General features: G+C 46.8%; 1 protein-coding gene across 2 annotated transcripts; it reads left to right on the forward strand.

Annotated features, from left to right (window-relative positions):
• The first annotated feature begins 5,666 nt into the window (after positions 1–5,666).
• LOC111139716 (zinc finger protein 548-like) lies at positions 5,667–15,527 on the forward strand. Of its 2 annotated transcripts, XM_022492072.1 has the most exons (6): positions 5,667–5,771; positions 7,693–7,734; positions 10,827–10,956; positions 12,557–13,110; positions 13,279–14,117; positions 14,339–15,527. In XM_022492072.1, the coding sequence occupies exons 1-6, from the start codon at positions 5,757–5,759 to the stop codon at positions 14,508–14,510; spliced, it is 1,752 nt and encodes a 583-aa protein (XP_022347780.1). In that variant the 5' UTR covers positions 5,667–5,756; the 3' UTR covers positions 14,511–15,527. The 2 variants fall into 2 exon arrangements, with proteins under 2 accessions (XP_022347780.1, XP_022347781.1); XM_022492073.1 differs by lacking the exons at positions 5,667–5,771; positions 7,693–7,734 and having other exon boundaries at positions 10,920–10,956; positions 11,484–14,418.
• Positions 15,528–23,716: the final 8,189 nt, after the last annotated feature.

The raw sequence follows: 23,716 nt of genomic DNA on the forward strand, positions 1-23,716 counted from the left end.
TAATAAAACATATGCATGCTTTATAACTATGTTACTCAAACTATTTTTTAAGATTTTTTATTTATTTATTTGATAGAGAGAGAGAGATTACAAGTAGGCAGAGAGGCAGGCAGAAGGAGAGAGGGAAGCAGGCTCCCCGCTGAGCCAGGAGCCTGATGTGGGGCTCCATCCCAGGACCCCAAGATCATGACCTGAGCGGAAGGCAGAGGCCTTAACCCACTGAGCCACCCAGGCGCCCCTACTCAAACTATTTTAAATTTTTACAATAAACTTATAATGCTTTTACTCCTCAGGTACCTAAAATACATCCTAGGAGGTCATGGTCCCCTAGGGGGTATCTGTCCAGCCATACGCTGAGGATGGGATTGACTGTCGCTGTGCACTGGAAATAAAACACTCGGACTGAATACAGAGCAGATGTGCAGGACTGCCTCCAGAGGAGAACACAGCTGCATAGGCTTAAACATGGTTTTTATTGAAAATCTTATCAGACAGGGGCGCCTGGGTGGCTCAGTGGGTTAAAGCCTCTGTCTCCGGCTCAGGTCATGATCCTGGAGTCCCGGGATGGAGTCCTGTGTCAGGTTCCCTGCTCAGTGGGGAGTCTGCGTCTCCCTCCTCCCCTCCCCTCCCCTCCCCTCCCCTCCCATCTATGCTTGCTCTCTCTCTCTCTCAAATAATAAAATCTTTTTTTTTTAAAGTTTACTCTTAAACATTAACTACTAACTCACCCATAGGATATGTGCAGTTATTCAGAAAGTACGTATAGAAAGAAGATGGGCCGTAATTACCCCTACCCTCTAGAGCCTCCTAAGGGTCACGAGAGCTTTGTGTCAAATAACGTGGCGTACGGCGGGTTGAGGCAAAACTGGTGCTGAGGCTTCAGCAAATGCCTTGGACTCACGCCTGGAGGTTCAAAGCATATTTTCTAAAATTAACTCCACAGTTGAGTTCAGGCCTTAGTTTTTGCCCCTTGTGTATGGTTGAAGCTGGCAAGAATAAAGGCCTCCCACCCCAGCCCTGCTGATAGCACCCACTTCCGTCTTCCACTTCCAGACAGAACTTCTTCTTTTTTTTATTTTCAATTTTTGAAAATCTTAATTCCAGTGTCGTTAACATTCAGTGTTGTATTAGTTTTGGGTGTACAATATAGCATTTCAGCAGTGCAGGCAGAACTTTCTCTGAATTTTAAATATTTGGAAACTGGTGAACATAAATGCAAAAGTCCTCGAAGAAATGCTAGCAAACCACATTCAGCAGCACCTTAAAAGTTTTACACTATGATGAAATCGGCTTTTTCCCTGGGCTACAAGGATGACTCAACTTATGCAAAAGAATAAATGTAATACTCCACATGAAAAGAGGATAAAAATCATGTGATCATCTCAAATAAATGCAGAAAAAGCATTTGACAAATTTCCACATCCTTTTATGATAAAAAGTTGGTAACAAGTAGAGGGGTATACCTTAGCATAATAAAGGGCATATTGAAAAGCACATAGCTAACATCATACTCAACGTTGAAAAGCCAAAATCTTTTCCTCTAAGATTATGAACAAGGGTGCCCATTCTCTCCACTTTCATTCAACATAGTACTGGAAGTCCTAGCCAGAGCAACTGGGTGAGAAAAAGAATTGAAAGTCCTCCAAAATGGAAAGGGAGAAGTAATGTCTGTCTGCAGAGGAATTGATCTTACATGTTGAAAACGTGAAAGGCTGTACGAAAACAAACTGTAAAAACTAGTAAATCGATTCAGTAAAGTTTCAGAATACAAAATCAATACACAAAAATCAGTTTTGTATTTCTACACACTATCTGGAAAAGACGTTAATAAAACAATCTGCTTGACAATAGCGACAAAAAGAACAATTCAGAATACATGTAACGAAAGAAGTGAAAGATCTGAACACTTAAAGCTATAGAATATTGATGAAAAAAATCAAAGATACAAATAAATGTGAAGATATTCCATGTTCATTGATTAGAAGAATTAATAATGTTAAAATGTCCATTCTACCCAAAATAATCTACAGATATTTGAATGCAATCCCTGTCAAAATTCCAATGACACTTTTCACAGAAAAAGAAAAAAATCTAAAATTTATATGGAACCACAAAAGACACTGAATAGCTCAATCTTGAACAAGAGGAACAAAGCTGGAGGTATCAAACTTTCTGTCTTCAAGCTACACTACAAAGTTGTACTAATGAAACCAGTACAGTACTGGCATCAAAACAGACACAAAGACCAATGGAAAAAAAGAGAGAGCTTGGAAATAAACCCACACATATAAAGGCAGCTAATTTTTGACAAAGGAATCAGGAATATACAATGGGGGAAAGGATAGTCTCTTTAATACATGGTGTTGGAAAAACTGGATATCCACATGTAAAAGAATTAAATTGGACCCGTATCTTAGACTATAGACAAAATCAACTAAAGGTGAATTAAAGGGGGCACCTGGGTGGCTCAGTTGGTTAAGCGACTGCCTTCAGTTGAAGTCATGATCCTGGAGTCCTGGGATCAAGTCCCACATTGGGCTCCCTGCTTGGTGGGGAGTCTGCTTCTCCCTCTGATCTCTTCCCTCTCATGCTCTCTTTCTCTCTCATTCATTCTCTCCCCCCCAAATAAATAAATAAAATCTTCTTAAAAAAAGATGAATTAAAGACTTAGACATTAGACCTGAAACAGTAAAGCTAGAAGAAAACATAAAGGGAAAGCTCCCTGACATTGGTATTGAAAAGAATTTTTAATTAACATCAAAGCACAGGAAACGGGTGGGACTACATCAAACTAAAAAGTTTCTGCACAGCAAAGGAAACAACAAAATGAGAAGGCAAGGAGTTTATGCTCTTTTCATGTGTACTGAATAGCAAATGCCAAAACGCATGTGTCAGTTTATGGTGAGTGTTCTGAAGAGTTGGCTTTACCTTTCCAAAGGTATTTGGGTGGTATGCAATTGTTCACTCAATATTGAAAATGATGAGTAGTCAAGTTCACATTTCTCTCAGGAGTTTTCCCAAGTGTAGTCTAAAAGCAGCTCCTGGGGGCACCTGGGTGGTTCAGTGGGTTAAAGCCTCTGCCTTTGGCTCAGGTCATGATCCCAGAGTCCTGGGATCGAGCCCCAACGAGCTCTCTACTTAGCAGGCAGCCTGCTTCCTCCTCTCTTTCTATGCCTGCCTCTCTACCTACTTGTGATCTCTCTTTGTCAAATAAATAATTAAAAATCTTAAAAAAAAATAAAACTAGCTCCTGTATGCAGAGGGTAGGGAGAGACCAAAGAAAGAGGCCAGTCCAGATTGGTAGGTGGCTGTTTTAATAAGCAAAGGGAACGTAGTATGAGGCTTGTCTGGGGCAGCAACAAGACGAATGGATCCCTGCACCACGTGTCAAATCTGAGAAGTATATGAAGAGGCCTTCACTGGGTTCAGTCACATACATTGTGCAGGTGTTCTCAACACCACATCATGATCTCAAGGCTGTGTCCTTGGAACAGTCTCTGGGAGGGAGTAAGACAAGCAGGACCCACATTCCAAGGACGGCGAAGGGGTGAGGAGCCTTGGAGTGCCCGGGGTCTAGCTCACAGGTCAACTGGTGGTCATATCTTTTTGGTGACGTTTTCCAACAGATAAAAACCAGTATATACTAACAGTTAAACATGAGAAATGTCAGATTTCCTTTAACAGCAAAGAAAATGATTAAAATAACATTTTGTATTACCTAAACTGAAACTTTATGCCTGTTGATTAGTAACTTCTCATTTCCCCCTCCCTCTAGCTCCTGATCACCATCATTCCACTCTATGAATTTGACTAGATTCCTCCTCACCTAAGTGGAGTCATGCAATACTCGTCTTTATACTGTGTCTGGCTTATTTCACTTGGCATCATCTCTTCAGGGTCTATCATGTTGTCGCGTATTGCAAAACTTCCTTTTTAAAAACTGAGTAATATTGGGGTGCCTGGGTGGCTCAGTGGGTTAAAGCCTCTGCCTTCGGCTCAGGTCATGATCCCAGGGTCCTGGGATCAAGCCCCACATCGGGCTCTCACCTCAGCAGGGAGCCTGCTTCCTCCTCTCTCTCTCTCTGCCTGCCTCTCTGCCTACTTGTGATCTCTGTCTGCCAAATAAATAAATAAGATCTTTAAAAAAAAAAAAACTGAGTAATATTTTGTTATTTGTGTATATTGTGTTTTCATCATCCATTCACCTGTTGGCGGGCATTCAGTTTGTCTCCACATCTTAGCTATCATGAATCGTGTCGCAGTGGACATGGACTTGCTAATATCTCTTCCAGGTCCTTTTGTGTGTGTGCCTGGAAATGGAATTACTACATCGTGTGGCAGTTCTGTTTCCAGTTTTTTTTGAGGAACGTCCATGTTGTACTCCATAGCCCTCTACGAGTCTGAGAGAGAGGGAGAAGCAGGCTCCCCGCTGAGCAGGGAGCCGGATGCGGGGCTCGATCCCAGGACCCCGGGGATAATAGTTGTCCTGTTGGGTGTGAGGTGATGTCTCATTGTGGTCTTGATTTGCACTTCCCTGATGATTAGGGACCATGAGCATTTTCTCATATACCTGTTGGCCATTTGTGTGTCTTTGGAGAGACTTCTGTTCTCTGGGTGTTGAGTGTGATAAGTTCTTTTTTTTTTTTTTTTAAGATTTTATTTATTTGTCAGAGGGAGAGAGAGCGCGAGCTCAGAAGCAGGGCAAGGGGCAGGCAGAGAGAGAGGGAGAAGCAGGCTCCCCGCTGAGCAGGGAGCCGGATGCGGGGCTCGATCCCAGGACCCCGGGATCATGACCTGAGCCGAAGGCAGCCGCTTAATGACTGAGCCTCCCAGGCGCCCTAGATTTCCAGTCCTTGGAGGAATTGACAGCTCGGCTATGGAGTCGTGGCATTTGAGGAAACAGTACTCGCGGGGTTCAGACAGTCACTGAGTGGTTCTGCGTGCAGGAAGGACGTTTTCCGGGAATCAGAAGCACAGCGTCACCCTTAACACCTCCTTCGGGCCGGTCGTCCCGCCCCCGTCTCCCCTCCACAGCTCCGTCAGAAGCCTTTTCTTCCCGTCCTGGTCCAAACAGACCGCTGGTTAAAACGGACTCCAGAGATTGTATTTGAAAAGCGACAGGGTCGCAGACAGCTGTGAGTGGACGCGGTGCCAGGATAGGGTGCGTCCCTTCGGACGTGTGGCCTTGGGGCGCTTCCCGTGCTTCTTAGCATACGAAGCAACCGCGCCCCCACCGGTCTGTGACTTCCCAGGGAAGCCTGCGCTCCAAGAAATCCTGTAGGTCCCCTTTAAGAGCGGATGAGACCCCGCCCCGTTAGGGGCCACGGGACTCCATTTCCCAGAGCCCCTGACGAGGCCTCCCATGCTTAATCCGCGACAGTAGGAGAGGGGGCCTTGGGCTAAGAGGGGAACGTGACAACGGTAGCGGAAACTACGATACCCAGAAGTCTGCGGGGCGCGGCGGCGGCGGCGGCGGCGACTGAGCCAATGAAGCCTTGAGAGAGCGACGCCTGCATGCGTGCGCGCCGAGGGGCGGGACTTCCGGCGTTGCCGCTCCGCCTCAGTTGGTTGCTCTCGGTTTCGGGGATTCAAGGCTTCCAAGGCGTTTGGCGGTTGCGGAGGTGACGGGGCGGGAGAACGAGGGGAGCGGCGTCGTTCCCGCCGCAGAGGTCGCTACGAGGCTCTCCCGTCTCCGCCCGGTCTCCTGCCGCTCCCCTCCCCGCTCTTCCCGCCGTTCGTTGGCGGAGGCCGCGCCGATGAAGCCGGCTCAGGTGGGTGCTGCGACCCCCGGACCCGCAGCCGCCCACCCCGAGCGCTGCAGCCGGATGGAGGGGCGCCGCGCAGCTCCCCGCAGCCGGGCCGGCGGGGCGGGAGCAGAGGGCGCCCCGGCGTGCGGTCCCGGCTGCGTCGGTGCGGTGGGGCGTGGCGGGGGAGGGCCCGGCAGGTGCTCCTGAGTCGGGGCCGGGGTGCGGGGGGAGGCGGGCCTCTCGCGGGTGCGGGGAGCGGAGGGCGAGGCGGAGTGCCGCCTGCAGTGGTGGCGTGGGCAGCCGGGTCAGCTGAAGTTCGGAAGGGGCGGGGATGGGAGAGGGCCCTGCGCAGAGTCACAAGTTTAAGGCAGGGGAGCGCAGGATGGGGACCGGAGCGGAGACAGCGGAGGACACACTGTAGCCCCCCGCCCACGGGGGCAGTTCTGATGGCGGCTGGGCCAGGGCGGCGGCGGCGGCGGCGGCGGCGGGAGATGCGATGAGATCCTGCGTGGAGTCCACAACGGAACCCACGGGGTTTCGGGCCACATCACACACTCTTGAGAGCAGAGCTAGCGAGGGAAGGGCCATATCCGGGCTTCTTGGCCTGAACATCTAAAGGGTGGAGGCGGGGGAGCGAGCCCAGGGAGCAGGAGGCGGGAGATCCTGAGTTTGGTTTTGGACGCGCGGATGCTGGGATACCGCGGATGGAGATACTCATGAGTACTTGCAGGTAATGGTCTGGAGAACAGGCGGGGTTGTCCTGTCAAGGGTGCAGAGGGCGTGCACTGCGGCAGAGCAGGGCCTGAAGGCAAGATCAAGGAGCGAGGCCTAAGGTGATTCTAGATGGTGAGGGAGGCAGAGGCTGAGAGTTGGTGGACAGGGCATGGGAGGCGGTTGTCCGCATCCCTGACGCTTCCTTGAAAAAAGAGCGGATGTGCTGTAGGAGAGGTCTGTCCCTGTGTCTTTAGGAAGGGAGGTGTTGGGTTGAGGAACTTCCCTCGGGTGGAGCTGGTGTTATGTGCTAGTGTTGACTGTCTGCTTGCGGCTCGGCTGACCCTCAGGACCACTCCCAGTGGAACAAAGGAAAGGTCAGCCAGGCTGATGGAGCCTCAGGGTCCCAGACAGGGGACTGCTTCCTCACCTCTCAGGGCAAGACGGATGAGCTGCTGTCCAGTCAAGGGCCTCCAACAAGCTCCCTGAGGGTTATGTAACAGGCAGGTCTTGTTGCTGTATGGACTATGAGCTTGTCTGTCTGCTCAGCCTTTTCCTACAACTCGTTACCTTAAAAACGTGTAAGAAAATGCATTGACTTAAGTACTCATTAATCAATATTCTTTTAAATATGTACGTAGAGGTAGACAGAAACAAACCTATTCTGCAAGTTAAATTTATACAAACACTTCATAATTGATTTGATATTAAGTTACCTGTTGTTTACAGTGTAAAGTTTTATGTATGATATCTTCTGAAATCTTAGAAAGTGGTAAAAATGAAGACCTCAGGGGCGCCTGGGTGGCTCAGTGGGTTAAAGCCTCTGCCTTCCGCTCAGGTCATGATCCCAGGGTCCTGGGATCGAGCCCCACATCGGGCTCTCTGCTCTGCAGGAGCCTGCTTCCTCCTCTCTCTCTCTGCCTACCTCTCTGCCTACTTGTGATCTCGGTCTGTCATATAAATAAATAAAATCTTTAAAAAAAAATGAAGACCTCAAATTTCAAAACCCTAGTACTTCATTTGCACTGAAAATGTATACAGAAGTGTTGATCCTCTGGACAGGAACAGTTGTCACCTGCCTGATAAGAGGCAGCCGTTTTCTGGAGGAGCTGGACTTGGGCCACCAGGCTGAGATCACTCTGCTCCAGGGCAGGGCAGGAGGAGTGGTGGTCCAGCTCAGTTCATGACATCCTTCCATGGTTACTCATTTCTCATGATCTCCCTCCTCCCATAGGATCCAGCGGTGGTGGCAGAAATGCTTATGGACCCTGTGCAGGTGAGTGGGGGGGGGGTCCCTCCTTTCAGCCATCCTGGTTGTCACCGATATATGTACCCTCAGAGAGTGGTAGTGTCCTGAAGCTTCTCTTAACCCTTCTCACTCTCTTAAGTCTGAGGACCATGTGCTTTCCCCGAGCCCAGGATCATGTATTTAGATTACATGCAGAGCAGTTCCCGTTTCTAACCAGTGATGTAAGATGCGGCACTCAACCCTGGCCGCAGGATTCAGAATGTTCACATGCTTGGAGGTGAGACTTAGCTGGGATGTTCAGGAAACCGCAGGTCTCTTTTATAGCTGGTGTGAATGGGGAGCCAGGTTGGGCTTGGCTAGGGGTGCACAGGTGTCAGACCTTGAGTGACAGCTGGGGCGCTGGACCTCTAATCTGTGGTTGCTGGGAGGTAGGGAAGGTTTGAAACAGAAGAGGAAGGTGTTGTGTCGGAGATTTTAACAAATTCCCTTTGGCTGCAGAGGGGAAGACAGACGGGCGGGGTGGGGGTTGTAAGTGAAATGCTGCGGCAGTCTAGGTGAGCGTTGTGGCGGTGGCTGCCCAGGACCTGTGGCCGTGCATGTAGAGGAGCCGTTGGTTTCTGAATGTGTGTTAAACAGTGCTGCTCATATTTTGGGATGTGGAGACTCAGGGAGATGAGGAAGCGGGCTAGCAGGAAGAGTCAGGGATGCCCCCAGCTTTTGGCCTTGTTAGGAAGGATGGATGCTTGAACTAAAACGGAGGAAGTCCGTGGTATGAGGAATTTGCAGGGGGAACGTGAAGAGTCAGTTTCTGTCTGTCACAGAAATCCCAGAGATTCCAAGGAGAGGTGTCAGGTAGGTGGTTTATTTTTTTTTTTTTTTAAGATTATATTTATTTGAGAGAGAGTGAGCATGTGGAGGGGGTAGGGAGAAGCTGACTCCGCACCGAGCAGGGACCCCAACACGGGGCTCCATCCTAGGACCCTGGGATCATATCCTGAGCTGAAGGCAGATGCTTAATTGAATGAATCCCCCTGGTGCCCCTCAAGTGGGCACCTGAACACAGAGTCCTGGAGTTCGGGGGATAGAGTCAAGCTGGGACAACCACAGCACGGTGGCTGGGGTGTGGGCTGGGTGGAAGCTGTGGGTCAGATTGAGGAGGCAGCATCTATAGGTTATGGGGGTGACGCCATTTGAAGAGCATGAGTGAGAATGAGGGGCCTGAGTACTGGGGTTTTTTGTTTGTTTGTTTTTAAAAGATTGATTGGGGGCGCCTGAGTGGCTCAGTGGGCTAAAGCCTCTGCCTTCGGCTCAGGTCATGATCTCAGGGTCCTGGGATCAAGCCCTGCATCGGGCTCTTTGCTCAGCGGGGAGTCTGCTTCCCCCTCTCTCGCTGCCTGCCTCTCTGCCTACTTGTGATCTCTCTGTCGAATAAATAAATAAAATCTTTAAAAAAAAAAAAGATTGATTGATTTGTTTGAGAGAGTGCCTGAGTGCAGGGAGGGGCAGAGGGAGAGAGAGAACCCCAGACCGACTCCCTACTGAGTGCAGAGCCCAGCAAGGGCCTCTATCCCATGACCCATGAGATCATGACCTGAGCTGAAACCCAAGAGTCAGATGCTTAACTGACTGAGCCACTCAGCCGCCGTGTCTTCATTGGGCACCTGGGTGGTGGGGGGGCATCACAAAGCTGAGGAAGCTGTGTGTGTGTGTGTGTGTGTGTGTGTGCGCGTGCAAGAGAGAGAGAGGGACACGGGGAGAGAGAGACAGTGGGTATAGGAGTGAGAGTCTTCTGAGACTGGACTGCACCTGCACAGATGTTGCGGGGGAAGCCGGCCAGCCTGACGCCGTGCTGGACCTCGTGTGGAGTGGGCGTGGGGAGGTGTGGGTGCCTGGCTTTCAGATGAGGAGAAGGGAAGGTTCTGACTGCTTAGAGGACAGCTGGTGTGATACAGAAGTGGGGAAGGGCCGAGAGTGTGTGATGTCCTCACACGGGCAGGTGGCTGGTGGTGATGCCGGAAGCCAGGCCTGATAGGGAGACGTTCAAACCAGGCTTGGGGCTGGACCTGGTGCTGGGGGCCTTGGGGACTTCCGGTGTTCAGGGGCAGGGCCGGGGCTGAATCAGATCCGGGATGTATTTGCCTATTAGGTCGTGAAGGAGATGCCAGTGGTGTGGGCCGGGGGTGTCTGGAGTTGTCACTGTGGAGGAGTCAGGGTTGTGTAGATGGGCTGAGTCCAACGACCAACATGCAGGTGAGGCAGAATGTGAGTGGTTGGCTCGGGGTGCTCAAAGGAGAGGGACAAGTCCAAGTTTGACTTGAGCGTCTGAGTCTCACCTCTCAGACAAGACTGGGGGGACCCCAGGACAACTGGCTGTCAGGCCCATGACCTAGATGATGTTCTCCTGCCCCTTCGCTCCTCGTGTCTTACACCACCTTCTGGACTCACCGGTCAGTGGGAATGAGGCGAGAGCAGGCACCAGTGCCACCAGCAGCTGGTAACTCTTCCGTACTGGGAAGTCAGGGAGGAGGATGAGCGGCGGGGGGGTGGGGGGGGGGGGGGGGGGAATGTGTGCGGGAAGGACATAAGGGCCTGGCGAGAGAAGTGTATCCCATACTTGCACCCACGGGAGTTTAATTTATGGAGGTGGGTAAGTGATGACATGGAGAGACCAATGATACTGAAAGGAGGTTCTTACTCTGTTTCTCAGGGGGGTGGGAACACATCGGGTACAGGGCCACATGGCCAAGCGCCCCGCTTGGTTAGGAGGCATATATGCCAGCAGAGGGACGCCTAAGGCCAGAGCCTTTATTGAGCTTTCTGGGAGAAATGCCGGAAGACTGGGGTGAGCAGCTTGGTGACGACTATTTTCTATAATTTCCCTGTACGTGGGGTGGAAGGGGCATCCCTGGCTGTTTGGTACCCATCCTGTTTGATTTCGGGCAAGGCAAGTGTGGCTTGGTGTACGAGTTCAGTGTGGGCTACGAGTTGCAAGGGAGATGGAGAAGCACATCTGGCTGTTCGTTTAGCGCGTGATTAGCGGACGGCGAATACTAACTAGAGAATGCACGAGGCACAGTTCACACAGGAAGCTGCTTGTGAACCAGATGTTCCAACTTCAGCAGTGCCGTGTGGTCTTGGAGGACGTGGCCATCTGTTTCTCCCAGGAAGAGTGGGGCCTCCTTGATGAAGCTCAGCGATTTCTGTACCATGCCGTGATGCTGGAGACCTGCGCGCTTCTGTCCTCCATGGGTAAGGCCCGCACCGCCCCCGCCACGTCCCGGACTGGGCTCTGCTCTTCCGCTTTGATGGAGGGGCAGTTCTGCCTTTCCACAACGAGACTGTGGGTACTACTTGCTGTCGCGGTTTCCCGGCATCTGTGTCACTGGTGCCAGACCTGGGCCGTGCACCCTGCACCCACTCTCCCGATGCAGTCCCGTCCCTGCTGCTTGGAGCACTTGCAAGATCGGGCTCAGAAGTCAGAGATGTTCAAGTTTGTTTCGGAGATCCCTCAGACCGCCCTTGTCCCTGGTTGGGTCACCTTGTCTAGATGCATGGAACTATGATGCCCCAGGCTTTCCCCCTTCCTCTTGCTGACATTTCTTGGGTCCTCCCTGTGCCAGAAATTTCAGGCACCAACCTAATTACTAATTTGGGGGCACACTGGGTTGTTTCTCTAGCCTCTCCTGTGAAGTTCTTGTAATTTTAAGATGTTGGATATCCTATGTTGGGTTGCTCGGGGTGCACGCTGGCCTTGCCTTTTCCTTTCTTTCATCTAGGACTGGCCTGTCTCAGGTGTCACATCAGTAGTACCTACCATGTGGACATTACTGTGTCAGTGGCAAGAGACATTCAAAAGTATGTGGCCCTGGTGCGAGGGAGCAGTGGAAGGGTGTGTCAGAGTTGGGGACCTGTCCTTTGCTCACCACTGATTGATGCCAAGGTCAGGGGCCACATCTCATTCCCCCCTTTCCTTCTCCACTTTCGTGTCTGAATTCGAATCCTCCTTCCAGCACAATCCTAACACCTGCAGGCCTTGGTCCCTGACTGTCACTGCTCCCTGGGCGGGGCTCGCCGACGTCTGAGCTCCACTGAGGATATGGCGTGGTCCACACATACCCTTAAGTAGTTCTGGAGTTGCAGTGTGTCCGTGTGGTTCGTTATTTTCTAGGTCTGTTTAGTTTTCTGCACCAGGCTCACCAGTCACCAGCAGCTATGGCCCTTTGCACAGCAGAGACTCAAAAACCCCGTCTCCTCCCTCCACAGCACCTGCTCTGTCTTGAGTGTTTGTGCGCCACCACCCACCACCAGTGCATATGTTGCAACCTCATTCCCGGTGTGATGGTGCTGGGAGATGGCGCCTTCGAGGCATGCTTAGGTCATGAAGGCAGAGCTCCCACAAATGGGGTTAGTGCTCTTGTAAAGGAGACTCCACAGAGCCCTGTAGCCCCTTCTGCTGGGTGAGGACATGGTGAGAAGTTGGCAGCCTGGAAGAGGGCCCTCATCTGACCGTGCTGGCACCCTGATCTTGGAATTCCAGCCTCCAGGACTGCGAGAAATAAATTTCTGCCGTTTGTAAGCCTCCCAGTCTGTGGGATTTTGTTGTGTCAACCCAGATGGACTAAGACAGGACCCTCCCTCGTGTCCTTCCCCAGAGTCAGGCCTCTCCCATCACGGGGGCTTGCCAGGCTGAGCTCTGCACCAGAGGCCTTCATTTCCCTGTCTCGAGCCCCCCTCGCCCATCAGCGGTCCCGTGGCCTCGTCCATGGGTGTGTCTGACACATATTCCCCATGGGGCCGCCACCTCCCACCAAAGTCAGGGGGCAATTTACCAGCATTTCTCTGCTTACAGGTTGCTGGCACGGAGCCCAGGACGAGGAGTCCCCTTCAGAGCAAGGTGATTCTGTAGGAGGGTCACAGGTCAGGACTTTAAATCCAGGCCCACCCACCCAGAAGTCCCAGCCCTGGGAGATGTGTGGCCCACTCTGGAAAGACCTTTTGCGCTTGGCTGAGCATGATGGAATGAACCCTGACCAAGAGCTATCTGTTCGTGGGGCAGACCTGCACCAGCACCAAAAGGAGCAGATTGAAGACAGATTTTCCAGAAGGGATGAGGGGAGTCCTTCCTTCCCAGTGAACGACAGCGTTCGCGTGGCAGAGAGTAGCTTCACATGCAGCAAAGGCAGGGAGGACTTCCCAGCCAGCACGGGCCTTCTCCAGCACCTGGCCCCTCACCATGATCTGAAACCGGACAGGGACACTGAGCATGGGGAGACCTTTGAAGCTGGACAAAATGATTACAAGTGCACTCAGTGTGGGAAAGCCTTCAGCCAAAAACAGGTCCTTGCTGAGCACCAGAAAATCCACACTGGAGTAAGACCTTACAAATGCAGCAAATGTGGGATGGCCTTCATTAGAAAATTTCACCTTGTTCAGCACCAGAAAATTCACACTGGAGAAAGGCCTTTTAAGTGCAGTGAATGTGAGAAATTCTTTAGGTACAACTCCACACTTATTAGTCACCAGAGAGTTCACAATGGATTAAGCCCTTATGAGTGTAGCAAATGTGGGGAGTTCTTTAAGTACAATGCCAACTTCATGAAACATCAGAGAATCCACGACGGAGAAAGGCCTTACGAATGCAGAGAATGTGGGAAATTCTTTAGGTACAACTATCGATTGATACGACACGAGAGAGTTCATACTGGAGAAAGGCCTTATGAATGCAGCGAATGTGGGAAATTTTTCAGGTACAGCTCCACATTCATTAGACACCAGAGAGTTCACACTGCAGAAAAGCCTTATGAGTGCAGTGAATGTGGAAAATTCTTTAGGTACAATTCCACACTCATTAAACATCAGAGAGTTCACACTGGAGAAAGGCCTTATGAGTGCAGCGAGTGTGGGAAGTTCTTTAGGTACACCTCCACACTCATTAGACATCAGAGAGTTCACACTGGTGAAAGGCCCTATGAGTGCAGCTTATGTGGCGAATTCTTTAGGTACAAGTCCAAGCTCATTAAGCATTGGCAGAGTCACACTGGAGAGAGGCCTTATGAGTGCAGCGAATGTGGGAAATCCTTTAGGTATCACTGCAGACTCATTAGACATAAGAGAGTTCACACCGGAGAAAGGCCTTATGAGTGCAGTGTCTGCGGGAAATTCTTCCGGTATAACTCCAACCTTATTAAACATTGGAGAAATCACACTGGAGAGAGGCCTTACGAGTGCAGCGAATGTGGGAAAGCCTTTAGCCACAAGCATATACTTGTTGAGCATCAGAAAATCCACACTGGGGAAAGGCCCTATGAGTGCAGCAAATGTCAGAAGGCCTTCATTAGAAAGTCCCACCTCGTTCATCACCAGAAAATCCACAGTGAAAACAGGTCTGTGAGCACCATAAATATGGGGAAATCTTGAGATACAACTTGAAGCCACTGACTAGAGAATTCCATTGGCAAAGAAACTCAGGAGTGCAGAGAAGAGGGTGAAGCTTTAGGCACTGCTCTAAACTCAGTACCTGGAGGAGCGCCTTACAAGGACAGCGGATGTGCAGCATGGTTTTGGTACAGCTGGCCACTCATTAGGCATCAAGAGGTCACAGGAGGAAGGCCTTCTGAGGGCCGTCAGTGCGCAGCCTTAGCACAACTCCAGCCTCATTACACATCAGAGAATTCACGATGGAGAAAGACCCTATTTGTGCAGCAGATAGAGGCCTTTGTTCATCTCAAACTCCAACCTTGTTCTGCACCAAGAAGTTCACACCACGCCAGAGAGCATTACAGAGGGGGAAAGACTTCAGCTAAATACCTGCTCTGACCTGTCCCTGGGACCTGCTGAAAGACACTTATTCATTTCACATTTATGTTGGGGCAAAGTGCATGTAGCAGTTTACCCTGTCTTTGAGTCGCACAGTTTAGTAGTTTCAAAAATTCACATATTTATGCAACTAATTTCCAGAATTCCCTTCATCTGGCAAAACTGAAGCTGTACCCATGGAACAGCTCCTCCTGCCCCCTCCTGACCACCCCCGGCAGCTGTGGTTTTACACCCGGTCTTTGTGAACTTGACTGCTCCAGATACCATATGTGAGTGGAATCAGACAGTATTGGTCTTTTTGAGACTGGCTTGTTTTTCTTAGCTGGATTTCTCCATTTATCCAGCATTTCCTTCTCTGAGCATTTCCTTCTGTTTTGAGAAGGGATCAGAGTTGACAAACCTAAGATACAGGAAAGGGTGTTGATGGAGCAGTACAGCTTTGCCAGATGTTATATTATTTCCAGAGGAAGAGGAGATCCAGATTTTATACGGAATCTTTATTTCTAAACAGCTTTACAGAGGTATTGACATAAACTACATTTATTAAAAGTGCAAACTATATTTTCATATATGTGTGCACAGTGGGAGCATCACTGGAGTCACGATGACTAATCCGTAGGCCCTGTAGTTTCCATTAGCCCCCTTCCTATTCTCTCTCTCCCGGCCCTACCCACTTGCCAGCCCTGGGTGGGACTTTAGTTTGCATTTGCTAGAATTTTATATAAAGGGAATCCAACAGTTAACTCCTGAATAGCTGTTTTCACTAAGTGCATATATGTATTTTTAGTATTATCCATGTTGTGTGTGCAAAAGCGTGGCATTCAATAACAAGCAAGGCTCTGTGGCACATCTTAGAGCCGCATTGTCTATAACAACAAAGGTGGTAATCACTGAGTGAAAGAGTTGTTTAGAATGGGAGAGTGAGGGGTGCCTGCAGGGCTCAGTCATTCAGTGCTTGCCTTCTGATCAGGTCCTGATCCCAGGGTCCTGGGATCGAGCCTTGCATCAGTCTCCCTGCTCAGCGGGAAGCCTGCTTCTCCCTCTCCCACTCGCCCTGCTTGTATTCCCTCTCTCGCTGTGTCTCTCTGTGTCAAATAAATAAATAAGTCTTTAAAAAAAAATGAATGGGAAAATGAAGTTTAAAGTAAATTTAAGTTCAGTTTCATATTAATTCATTTTCAAAAGTTTTTGAACCATCTGAACCACCTTTCTAGAAAATTCTTGTTTGGCTTTTTTTCTACTAGTGTTTTTAAGCTATGTCTTTGTATCATAAAAATTCTTAGGGTAGTTAAAAAAGTTTGTTATTGTATAAAACACACATAAAGTTTATCATCTTGTTATTGCTAAGTGTTCACTTCTGTGGTATATCAGGTTCCTCAGAGAAACAACCATCAGGGTGTATGTGTAGAGAGAGAGGGGAATATGTGTTTTTTAAAAGGCTTATGTAAAACCTTTGTGATGGCTTGGCAAGTAGAAAATCTGCAGGATAGGCCAACAGGCTGGGAATCGAGGAAGTGTTGACATTCAAGGCCCAAAGGCAGTCTGCTGGTAGGATTTCTTCTTGCTTGAGGTCATCTTTTTGTTGTGTAATCGTCAAACCAGGTGGCTCATTGAGAAATTTAGGAAGTGCAGCAACAAGCATTATAGAATAGGAAATTGAAAGAAAACAGTTTGAGAGTGAGACATGGGGAACAATTCCCGATTCCATTCCCTGATTATATTTGTCAAATCTCAACATGCACAAAATATTTAATGAAAAAATTATCTAAATTTATATTTACATTTAACACTTTTTGTTTCATGAATCACTAAGTTCTACACCTGAAAAAAATCTCAATATATATGTTAACTAGAATGTAAATAAATTGAAGTTTTAAAAAAACTTCATAAAGCTTCATAAAGCTTATTAGTCAAAATTTTAAGATTGGGGTGATTGAGAAGATATTTAAAATATCTAAATGATCCTAGTTTTAGATAATTATAGACATGCACATTCTAAATTCTTAGTAAGAAACAAGTTAGAGACTAGAACAAAATATGAGAAGACAGGGACTTTTGTGTTCTAGCATGTAAGAAGCTGGAAATTGACATTCGAACCTGACAAGTAAAAAGCTGAAAATAATGGAAGATCAACAACTCTTCTTAGTCTATAAGACAAGTGAGGTGGCAAGATAAACTGCTGTTCCCCAGATTAGTCCAACAGGAACAGAGAATGAAGGAAACCCAGGAGCTGACCCTCCTCCCTCCTCCATGAACCCCAGTGCTGTGGTAGGAGAACCTAAATCATCACACGTCTGGGAATTTTCCTCACACTGAATATCAGAGAAAAACACTCGTGTGCAGGGAGAGGGACAAAGGAGCCATTTTGAAAAATATCTGGACATTCTGTTCTTAACAAGGACTGCTCTCAGAAGAATCAGCTGGGGATTTTTCAGAGCCTCGGAAATACCCAAATCCACACCACTCTAGCCATCTTGTCCCACTTACGGTGCTGGAACTGGGGAAAATGTATGAAATTCGTAGGCCAGAAGCAAAGTCTCGCTGAAAGACCTAACTCTAGTCCTACAGTATGCTTCCTCTCATAACTTGCCACCAGTTACCACCACATTGCAAAACTTCTATTTATAGCAGTTTATTTTACCAGTGCACCATGTCCCAAGTATTAAGAAAAAGTTACAACACATACTAAAAAGGCTAAAATCAAAATTTGAAGAAACAGCATCAGAACCAGACACACAAGGCAGGGATGTTGGAATTGTCAGACCAGGGATTTAAAACAACTGTCATTAAGATGCTAAGGGCTGTGATGGTTAAAGTAGAGAGCAAGAACAGATTGGTAATGTAAACAAAGTGATTGAAAATCTGGTGTGGGGGGGGAGTAACATAAAAAACACTAACAAAAATGAAAAATGCCTTTGATGGGCTTGTTGGTAGACTAGACAGACATGGCTGAGAAAAGAAATGAGCTTGAGGGTATTTCAGTAGAAATGGTCAAAACTGGGATGCCTGGGTGGCTCAGTTGTTAAGTGTTTGCCTTTGGCTCGGGTCATGATCCCAGGGCACTGGGATCGAGTCCCATATTGGGCTCCCTGCTCAGTGGGGAGCCTGCTTCTCCCTCTGCCTGCCACTCCCCCTGCTTATGCCTTCTTTCTCTCTCTGTCAATAGATAAATAAAATCTTTAAAAAAAAAATGGTCAAAACTGAAAAGCAAGCATACAGAAAATACTAAAAAAAAAAAAAAAAAAAAAAAGAATATCCAAGGACTATGTAACAACTGAATATATGTAACATAAATAATAATACCAGAAGGAAATGAAAGAGAGGAACAGAAGAAAATTTTGAAACAATAGTGGCTGAGAATTTCCCCCAAAGGTAGCCAAATTTAAACATTCAGGTACCAATACAAAAAGCTCAGAGAACAACAAGCAGGAAAGATGCTAAAAGAAAAAACTACACCTAGGCATATCATTTTCAAACTACAGATAATCACAGATGGAAAAAAAAATCCTGAAAGAAGTCAGAGGAAGGAAACACTTCACCTGTAAAAGAGTAAAGGTAATGACATCCAACTTCTCAGAAACCATGCAAGCAAGACGAGTGGAGGGCAATACGTAAAATGTTGAGAGAAGAACCCTACCAACCTAGAATTCTATACCCTGTGAAATTATCCTTTCAAAAGTGAAGGAGAAATAAAGGATTTCTCAGAAAAACAAAAATGGATAGAATTTGTTGCTAGTAGACCTGCCCTGCAAAAAATATATATAAAAAAAAGTTCCTTAGAGAAAAGGAAAATGACATAGCTCAGAAGCTCAGATCTACAAAGAAAGAGCATCAGAAAAGGAATAAGTGAAGGCAAAATAACTTACTTGTCTTATTCTTAACTGATCTAACACATTACATCTGATCTAACACATAACAATTGATCTAACACATTAGTTTGTCCAAAAAAAAATAGCAATAATGTACTTAAGTATATATGTATATGGGTATATATATATATATCCACACACACACATAGACACACACACACACACACACACACACACACACACACATATATATATATGAAATGAATAACAGCAATGACACAAGGGAGAGACAAATTAGTATTATTTTGTTATATTAAGGTACACACACTACCTGTGAAATGGTAATGTTATTTGAAAGTGGATTTGGGTTAGCTGTAGATATATACTGTAACCTATACAGTAACAAGTAAACAAAGTAAAAAAAAATAACTTACATTGAAAAGGAGAGTAAATGGAATCCATAAAATGCTCAAACTACAAAAGGAAGGAAAAGGGTTGAGGACAACAATAGGAACAAATTACAAGGGTAACAAATAGAAAACGATAACCACTGTGCTAGATTAGTAATCCAACTATATCATAATTACTTTGAATGTCTAAATTCAATCTGAAGAAAGATTGTTAGAGTGGATCAAAACACAAGACCCAAGTATATGTTGTTTACAAGAAGCCCACTTTATTTTTTCTTAAGATTTTTTTTATTTGTCAGACAGAGATCACAAGTTGGCAGAGAGGCAGGCAGAGACAGAGGGAGAAGCAGGCTTCCTGCTGAGCAGAGAGCCCAATGCGGGGCTCGATCCCAGGACCCTGAGATCATGACCTGAGCTGAAGGCAGAGACTTTAACCCATTGAGCCACCCAGGTGCCCAAGTAGCCCAATTTAAATATAAAGATACCAATAAATAAATAAATAAATAAAAAGATAGATCTAAATAGATTAAAAGGACGGAGAAGAACACACCATGTAGACACTAAAAGAAGCAGGAGTGGCTATATTGCTTTTATTTTATTTTTTTATTAACATATAATGTATTATTAGCCCCAGAGGTACAGGTCTGTGGATCGCCAGGTTTACACACTTCACAGCACTCATCATAGCACGTACCCTCCCCAATGTCCATCACCCCACCACCCTCTCCCTACTCCCCTTCCCCCAGCAGCCCTCAGTTTGTTTTGTGAGATTGAGTCTCTTATGGTTTGTCTCCCTCCCAATCCCATCTTGTTTCAGTTATTTTTTTCCTACCCCCAAACCCCACACATTGCATCTCCCCTTCCTCATATCAGGGAGATCATATGATAGTTGTCTTTCTCCAATTGACTTATTTCGCTAAGCATAATACCCTGTAGTTCCATCCACGTCATTGCAAATGGCAAGATTTCTTTTGATGGCTGCATAATATATATATATATGTGTATATATATACACACATATATATATATACATATATATATATATGAATATAGGTATGTATGTGTGTGTGTGTGTGTGTGTGTAACACACACACACCCCACGTCTTCTTTATCCATTCATCTGTTGATGGACATACAGGTTCTTTCCATAGTTTGGCTATTGTGGACATTGCTGCTATAAACATTTGGTGCACATGCCCCTTCAGATCACTACATTCGTATCTTTAGGGTAAATACCCAGTAGTGCAATTGCTTGGTCATAGGGTAGCTCTATTTTCAACTTTTTGAGGAACCTCCATGCTGTTTTCCAGAGTGGTTGCACCAGCTTGCATTCCCACCAACAGTATAGGAGGGTTTCCCTTTCTCTGCATTCTCGCCAATATCTATCGTTTCCTGGCTTGCTAATTTTAGCCATTCTGATTGGTGTGAGGTGGTATCTCATTGTGGTTTTGATTTGTATTTCCCTGATGCTTAGTGATGTGGAGCACTTTTTCATGTGTCTGTTGGCCATCTGGATGTCTTCTTTGCAGAAATGTCTGTTCATGTCCTCTGCCCATTTCTTTTTTTTTAATTTTTTTTAAATATTTTATTTATTTATTTGAGAGAGAGAGATCACAAGTAGGCAGAGAGGCAGGCAGAGAGAGAGGGAAGCAGGCTCCCCGCAGAGCAGAGAACCCGACGTGGGGCTCGATCCCAGGACCCTGAGATCATGACCTGAGCTGAAGGCAGAGGCTTTAACCCACTGAGCCACCCAGGCGCCCCCCTCTGCCCATTTCTTGATTGGATTATTTGTTTTTTGGGTGTCGAGTTTGATAAGCTCTTTATAGATTTTGGATACTAACCCTTTATCTGATATGTCGTTTGCAAATATCTTCTCCCATTCTGTCAGTTGTCTTTTGGTTTTGTTAACTGTTCCCTTTGCTGTGCAAAAGCTTTTGATTTTGATGAAGTCCCAATAGTTCATTTTTGCCCTTGCTTCCTTTGCCTTTGGTGATGTTCCTAGGAAGAAGTTGATGCAGCTGAGGTTGAAGAGGTTGCTGCCTGTGTTCTCCTCAAGGATTTTGATGGATTCCTTTCTCACATTGAGGTCCTTCATCCATTTTGAGTCTATTTTCATGTGTGGTGTAAGGAAATGGTCCAGTTTCATTTTTCCACATGTGGCTCTCCAATTTTCCCAACACCATTTGTTGAAGAGACTGTCTTTTTCCCATTGGACTTTCTTGCTTTGTCGAAGATTAGTTGACCATAGAATTGAAGGTCTATTTCTGGGCTTTCTATTCTGTTCCATTGATCTATGTGTCTGTTTTTGTGCTAGTACCATAATGTCTTGATGATGACAGCTTTGTAATAGAGCTTGAAGTCTGGAATTGTGATGCCACCAACTTTGCCTTTCTTTTTCAATATTCCTCTGGCTATTCGAGGTCTTTTCTGGTTCCATATAAATTTTAGACAGCATATTGATTTTTTTTTTATCCATTCTGATACACTGTGTCTTTTGATTGGGGCATTTAGCCCATTTACATTCAGGGTAACTATTGAGAGATATGAATTTAGTGCCATTGTATTGCCTGTAAGGAGACTGTTACTGTATATTGTCTCTGTTCCTTTCTGATCTACTACTTTTAGGCTCTCACTTTGCTTAGAGGACCTCTTTCAATATTTCCTGTAGAGCTGGTTTGGTGTTTACAAATTCTTTTAGTTTTTGTTTGTCCTGGAAGCTGTTTTATCTCTCCTTCTATTTTCAATGATAGCCTAGCTGGATATAGTTCTTGGCTGCATGTTTTTCTCGTTTATTGCTCTGAATATATCATGCCAGCTCTTTCTAGCCTGCCAGGTCTCCTGTGGATAAGTCTGCTGCCAATCTAATATTTTTACCATTGTATGTTACAGACTTCTTTTCCCAGGCTGCTTTCAGGATTTTCTCTTTGTCGCTAAGACTTGTAAATTTTACTATTAGATGATGGGGTGTGGACCTATTCTTATTGATTTTGAGGGGGTTTCTCTGCACCTCCTGGATTTTGATGCTTGTTCCCTTTGCCATATTAGGGAAATGCTGTACAATAATTTTCTTCAGTATACCTTCTGCCCCCCTTTCTCTTTCTTCTTCTTCCGGAATCCCAATTATTCTAATATTGTTTCATCGTATGGTATCACTTATTTCTAGAATTCTACCCCCATGGTCCAGAACTTGTTTGTCTCTCTTTTGCTCAGCTTCTTTATTCCCTGTCATTTGGTCTTCTATATCACTAATTCTCTCTTCTGCCTCATTTATCCTAGCAGTAAGAGCCTCCATTTTTTATTGCACTTCATTAATAGCTTTTTTAATTTCAACTTGGTTAGATTTTAGTTCTTTTATTTCTCCAGAAAGGGCTTTTATTTCTCCAGACAGGGTTTCTCCAATATCTTCCATGCCTTTTTCAAGCCCAGCTAGCACCTTGAGAATCATCATTCTGAACTCTAGATCTGACATATTACCAATGTCTGTATTGACTAAGTCCCTAGCCTTCAGTACTGCCTCTTGTTCTTTTTTTTTTTTTTTTTTTTTGTGGTGAGTTTTTCCGTCTTGTCATTTTATCCAGATATGAGTATATGAAGGAGAGAATAAAATACTAAAAGGGTGGCAAAGACCCCAGGAAAATGTGCTTTAGCCAAATCAGAAAAGACTCCAAATCGTGGGGGGAAGAAAGGGGGTAAAAAGTTCAGAAAAAAATTTTTTTAAAAATAAAGGAAAAATACAAAAAAGACTATATATATATATATGTCCCTCAGTGGAGCAGACTTTTGAAAGTCCTGATTTTGTGCTCCATTGCTCTGCTGCTTGCCAGGAGCTGGCCCCTCCCCCTGCGGTCTTTCTTCCCGTCGCTTTGGATTCACTTCTCTGCACGTCCTACCTTTCAGAAAGTGTCGATTTTCTGTTTCTAGAATTGCTGTTCTTCTTCTCTTCGTTCTCCTGTTGGACTTGTAGGTGTTCAGTGTCAGGTTTTACAGGCAAGATACACACGACACCAGGCGAGATAGGCTCAAGGCAAGGTTTATTAAAGGCGCCCTCGGGCAAGCTTCTGCCACTCTGGAGAGGAGAGTCAGGGAAGTCCAGGCCTGGGAAGGGGTTGAGTGAGCTTTTATTAGACCAAGGCAGGGTGGGGGCTCATAACCATATTTGGTAAGGTTAGAGGTTGGGGGTTGGAAAGTCCCAAAGTGGCTGGTTTCTGTTTCTCACATAAGTTTCAGTTTACTCAAGGTGACGTGTCCTTGACAGATGTCCTTCTGGTGGGAAAGTCCTGGGCAGGGGGAAGATGGTCTGGCGGCCATTTTATTGTTCCTGCTGCATTCCCAGGGCCGCTGACCTAAGATTCTGACCTTTTTTGTGTAATAGGGGCGGCGACTCAGATCTGGCTACTTCCTGCTGGCGGGGGCATTGTCATAGGGTTCCTCGGATGTGGGCAGGTGGGAGTAGGGATGCAGGAGGAGCTGGTTGACAGTGACTCTGGAAACCTCACGTATGCGAGCCTGGGCCACTGAGGTAATCTGCCGTTGTAGGGATGCCAAAGACTCGGCTGAGGCCTTGATGGCTGTCCAGAGCTGTTCAGATAAATCTCAGGTAGCGTCTATGGAGTGGGCTAGGGCCCCTGTGCCCAGTCCAGTGGCCGCTAAGGAAGACGCTAAGGAGACCCCGATGACCAGGGGAAGAAATACAGCCCTTTTCTGTTGGGGGAGGCGGGTAGTGAGGATGGCCATTTCTGCTAGGGCTGGCACCCTCCGGGCTGGCAATCTGTGGTGACCAGCTGACTAGACCGTGTGGTATACCCATGGGTCCAAATTTCCACTAGGAAGAAGTGCCACCTGAACCCAGGGTCACTGAAGGGGCAGTTATGGGGGGATAGAAGGAGGAGGGTGAGGAGAAGTGGTGCAGGAAATCCACAACCACGCGGGCCCCAGGGTCTGGGAAGTCCAGCCATCCTGTGGTGGAGCTCACTT

The sequence above is a fragment of the Enhydra lutris genome, unplaced genomic scaffold (assembly GCF_002288905.1).
Source record: "Enhydra lutris kenyoni isolate GAN:26980312 unplaced genomic scaffold, ASM228890v2 scaffoldscaffold114, whole genome shotgun sequence".
Classification (NCBI taxonomy): Eukaryota; Metazoa; Chordata; class Mammalia; order Carnivora; family Mustelidae; genus Enhydra; species Enhydra lutris.